Raw genomic sequence first — 5,602 nt, 5'->3', positions numbered from 1 at the left:
TTTATTTTAGTATGTATGAGATCATTCATCAATATTACCTATTGCCCACAACTGTGTGGCAGATTGTAATATATATCAATAAATAAATCTATCAATTTCAAAATAAAAAAAAATAAAAAATTTAATTTTATATTCACTCCTTAATTTTTAAAGCAGTAAATATGTTTTGGGATCCTTAATATTCACATTAAAATGAGCCTGGACAGAACAGAGAAAGAAGCAAGAATTTATCGAGAACGTCGAAAGGGATTATCATTATAAATATACAAAATGATTGCAAATAACATTTACATAATTTCCATTCTCTTCATATTTGTGATTTAATGAACGGTTTTACATAGTTACATTAATGAGCGAAATTCCTTCAATGTAACGTAGCCTTCAAGGGGCGTGGCCTAATGCCTAATCACTTTTACTAAGAAGGAGAGCAGGATTATGGAACCCCGCTGGTTTTAACACTAATCATACCAAGACTTAATATATACCTATTTCTACCATAGCGGGTCAAATGACCCGACTTTATGTTTCATGCTTGAATGTATGAAATATGGATGTTAGAAAGGAAATAAAAATATAAATTAAATTTATTATAATTAAACAAAATAGTATGTTGAGCATTTCTATTACAAAAAAGCAAAAAATAAAAACTTGTGCTCTTCCAGGTGTGCCACCTACTTGCATTTGTTGCCAAACAGATCCATCATTCGCAACATTTTGTTCATTTATTTCTACTTCACTTTCTTCCGAACTTGAGAGTAATCTTATTCTTTTTCGGCCACTACATACATTCACAATATTTTCCTCTTCATCGTCAGTATCTGTAGAATCAAACTCATTTTTATTTGCAACCAATATATCTTCATTTTCAGAAAATTCTCTTCGCCAATATTATTTATATCTTCTAAGAACTTGTACTGTCTTGTTTGCTTCGACATTTTTCTGGGTAAAAAATGATCTGTATTACTATAGCTATCAAAATAAAATATAAGCTAGGTACCAAGACTTTCAATTTTTGCCACTTTTTCTTGAACTAAAAAGCTATTTTCAATCTAAAATTTGATATTTTCTTAAAATTATTCTGAGCTATTTTCGTTGAACTACTTTACGCAACAGTCTTTGGAAGAATGTGCAACTTACTGACTACAAATATGACTAGATAATCTCATAAAACAAAAAAATTCTCTCCGGGTCAAATGACCTGTTGTGGTAGATATCGGTATACAACAAGGATTACTCAGAATAAACAAAACAAAACAAAACAAAAATATTTTTATAACTGTACATTAATTACTTAGAAAAAGTCATGAAGTCAAATGTGCAAACGCAATAAAATTATACGTGCATTTTCAATGGAAAAGTTCAAAATGGGTCATTTGACCCGTTATGGTATGTTTAGTGTTAAGGAAGAGAAAAAATAAAGAAAACTTTGGGTCTATTCATTGATTAGCACAAGGCTTATAGTGAACAATTTTATAACGCTACAATTTTTGTTTAAAGATTTTTATTGCATATTCTTTTATTTTTATGTCATACAACGCAGGGCGTAATTGAACGTAAACATGTAATTCGATGTCTTGGGACATCTTGATACGGGCCCGACGAAAAATCAAGAGCAATTTTTTAGTCGCGTACGAAGACAGGTATGAACATGTGCGTTTTATTTTACCTGTAAAAATTGAATGTACAGGAAAATGGAAAGAGTTGAAATTATTTAGTTACCACTACTAAATAATCTCCTGTGTGGGGGTTCTCATAAGAAATGATGTGACATATTTTTGTGATTTAAAAGTTATCTGACTAATGTTTCCAGTGTGTGGCTAATCTTATAAAATAATATATAACAAAGATAGATATTCAGCCCTTATATCAATTCAACAATGTTCTGCTGTTTTTTTTGTATATAACAATTTAATGATACAATTTGATTCCTTATAGCAGAGTTGGGCAAAAATTATTCGATTGACAAGAGACGAATACTTTTTTATTCCGAGTTTTTATTCGATTGACGAGAGACGAATACATTTGTATTCGAATAAAAATACGACTAAGCAATCCGAATACTTTTTTATTCGAATATTTAAAATACTATTTCAATTGAATAAAAAATTAGTCGAATGAAAAATTATTCGAATACCAAATTAGTCGAATACATATTATTCGAATAAAAATTTTATTTTATTTTTTTTTTAAATTCACTTATTTTTTTACCACCTTCAATTTCTAATGCATGAGGGTCCTATTTCACATATTCAGACGAGTACAAAATGAAAATGCTATCGATTTTAAGATCCCATATCGATTTATTTTAATTCTTTTTATTTCTAATACATAGGGACCAATTTGTAGGTTTTCAGATATGCAGATTATGAAAATGCTATAGATTTTAACATGACGTATCGATTTATTTTAACTTTCTTGGTTTCTAACATGTTACGACACTTTATACGTTTTGAGGAATGCAGAATATGAAAAAGATATCGATTTTAAGATGGCGTATTGATTTATTTTTACTTTTCTGATTTTTAACATGTTGGGTCCCTTTATACGCTTTGAGGAATGCATAATATGAAAATTATATCGATTTTAAGGTCTCGTATCGAGTTATTTTTACTTTTCCGATTTCTAACATGTTAGGGGCCCTTTATACGTTTTGAGGAATGCAGAATATGAAACTGATATCGATTTTGTGATCGCTTATCGATTTATATGAACTTTTCTGATTTTTAACATGTTACGGTCTCTTTATATGTTTTAATATATGCCAAAAATGAAAATGCTATTGATTTTATGATCGCGTATCGATTTAATTATCGCGTTTCGATTTATTTTAACTTTCTTGATCCCGAACATGTTAAGGTCACTTTATATGTTTGAGACATGTAGAATATGGAAATACTATCGATTTTAAGATCGCGCATCGATTTATTTTAACTAAGATAAGAAATCTGCATATCTCAAAACATGAAACATGTTAGGGCCATGTTAGAAATCAGAAAAGTTAAAATAAATCGATAGTATTTTCATATTCTACATATCCCAAAACATAAAAAGAGACCCTTATATGTTAGAAATCAGAAAGGTAAAATTAATCTATACGTGATCATAATATATATATCTATGTATAACTGTAAGACAAAAAATGTCGTCTTTATACGAATACAAACGTATTCGGATTGTTAATCATTTAATTTTTTCGATAATAGATTACTTTTCTATAAAATGGAAGAATATAAAAGTATTCAAATGGTTATTCGAATTGTTTTCCCCGAATAATTTATTATTCGTGTAAAATAATGACGAATAAAAAAGTAATCGGATGGTTAATCATATGTTTTGTACGAATAATTGATTATTCGTGTAAAATAATGACGAATGAAAAAGTATTCGAATGGTCAATCATATGTTTTTGTACGAATAATTGATTATTCGTGTAAAATAATGACGAATGAAGAAGTATTCGGATAGTTAATCATATGTTTTGTACGAATAATTAATTATTCGAGTAGAAAATTCAGGAATAAAAAATTATTCGTCTCTCTTCATTGGAATAATATTTGCCCAACTCTGCCTTATAGCAATTTTTAGGGGCATTCGTGATGTGTTAATTGTAAAAAGGTTTAATATGCTAATTATTATAAGTACAGTTTGTGGGCAGCTTAATTTAGAGCCCATGTTATACGTTAAATGTAGAGGAGCTCCTAGCGGATTTTCTGGACAACTTTGTAACCTTCTCGAATTTTATTGTTTTTAACCATAAAAGTAGGTATTGAGTTTTAACATGCTATTTGTTGAGTGTAGGATTGTGTTATATGTAGAGAAAGACCTGGCTGATATCCTTTTTTTTCCATTACTTTATTAGAGTTTTAAAAACATCCAAAACAAACACGAACTAACAGGAACTAACCTTCCAAAACGACAGTAGACAAAATGGTGTGGAGATCAGCCGCTCTGCTTCGTGACGTCGTTCTCCTTTTACAGAGCTATTAGCAGACTCGACCTTATAAAATAAAATATCATTTTAACATAATAAAAGAAGGAAATTTTTGTATTTAAAACACTTTAACATTTTAAAATAAAGATCATGAATTCACCCCTCTATTATTTACAGTATCGAGGAATTGCTCCAAGATTACTCGAAGATATCTTCAAATTGAAAGATGAATATGCTAATATGAATAAATTGAATATATCTTTAGCCTGTGTGGAAATTATTGGAAAAAATATTCATAATCTTTTAGAAAAAGGTAAACCAGTAATATTGAAGTCGGGAAAGAAGTCATATCATGTAAGTATTGTACAATATAAATAAACAATAAGGTGTAAATCTATGCATACAAGATAGTTCATAAATTTGTCCACAATAAACATTTAAATTACTCAACTGATTTACATGGTGCTTTTTTCAAATTGTGTCCGTTTTGAAAACATTTACTTTATTGCAATCAGTGTTGGGACCTAATAGATAAAGTGATCCAGTATACAGTACTATCTTTTGACCACGTCCAATTCATAACTTTTTTCAGTCAAATGTGCTGTTATTAAGCTGCAATATATTACCTTTTTCAATGCAAAAAACATAAAGATTTATTCTGTTACCTGGGCCAATTTCGGTAAATGTAAGCATCAGCAGTTTCTTCTATGGTTCAAAAACTAAATGACTTAAAAATATGAAACAAATAACATTCTAGAGCTGAGATTTCGAGCATAAAAAATAATCTAGCATATTTAATTTGTTCTCACTACTAATATGATTAAAATTGACCTAAGTACAACGCTAAAAGTTTCAAACAATTTTTCTATGAGGAGGAATGCTTTATAAAACCTACCTTCTAGTGTTGTAGACAGATATCTATTAGCACGTCAAACAGAACAAATATTATTTCCAATGAATGTATGGTTGCTTTTTTATGACCAATTAAAATTTTTCCATTTTTTCAAAGTTTGAGCTTTAATATGGATGTGAGGGGACACTTTATATCTATTTCAGAAGTCCTTTTACCGCCTCTAACGTCCTTTGGTTCAGGACATCTGTAATTTCGTACGTAGGGTTCCTTTCTAGAAAGAAAAATACCACAGAAGTGAGGATTAATTTCAGTATAAATTTAACCACGTCCAAATAATTTTTCGTCTTTTTAATATTACGACCTTATTATGAGGGTTAAACATTTGTTTATGAATTGAGAAGAAGATGGCCGTGGGTACGGTCTGGAAACAAACACGAATAAATAAAACTTATTTATTTTTGCCGACGTTTCGACCTGAATTTCAGGCCTTCATAAGAACTGAAAAACAAAACGCGGTAACAATCTTAATTCAGGAAAAAATAACAAACTTGAAAATATATGTAATTATAAATTAAGTATATAGTAGTTGATACTAATAGGGAATAAAATATAATATTGTAGAGGTAAGAATTATAAAAAAAATAAATGATAAAAAAAAAAAAGTTACTAAAAATATAATATTGTAGAGGTAAGAATTATAAAAAAACAATAAATGATAAAAAAAAGTAACTAAAAATATAATATTGTAGAGGTAAGAATTATAGTGTTTTTTTTAGCCAGTGTTTTTTATTTCACCATGACAACCGTAACACCTCTTG

General features: G+C 28.9%; 1 protein-coding gene across 2 annotated transcripts in view; it reads left to right on the top strand.

Annotated features, from left to right (window-relative positions):
- LOC106683004 (kinesin-like protein KIF9) overlaps positions 1 to 5,602 on the top strand; it is a gene marked incomplete in the record, with an annotated part of 78,223 nt that overhangs the window by 31,750 nt on the left and 40,871 nt on the right. For both annotated transcript variants that reach the window (XM_067049600.1, XM_067049601.1), the window contains 1 exon segment: positions 4,109 to 4,285. In XM_067049600.1, coding sequence (XP_066905701.1) covers positions 4,109 to 4,285 — 177 coding nt within the window.

Source organism: Halyomorpha halys, unplaced genomic scaffold (assembly GCF_000696795.3).
Source record: "Halyomorpha halys isolate HHAL.00 unplaced genomic scaffold, Hhal_1.1 Scaffold2.1, whole genome shotgun sequence".
NCBI lineage: Eukaryota > Metazoa > Arthropoda > Insecta > Hemiptera > Pentatomidae > Halyomorpha > Halyomorpha halys.
Note: the sequence above shows the minus strand (reverse complement) of the source record. Positions and strands in the feature narration are given on the sequence as shown.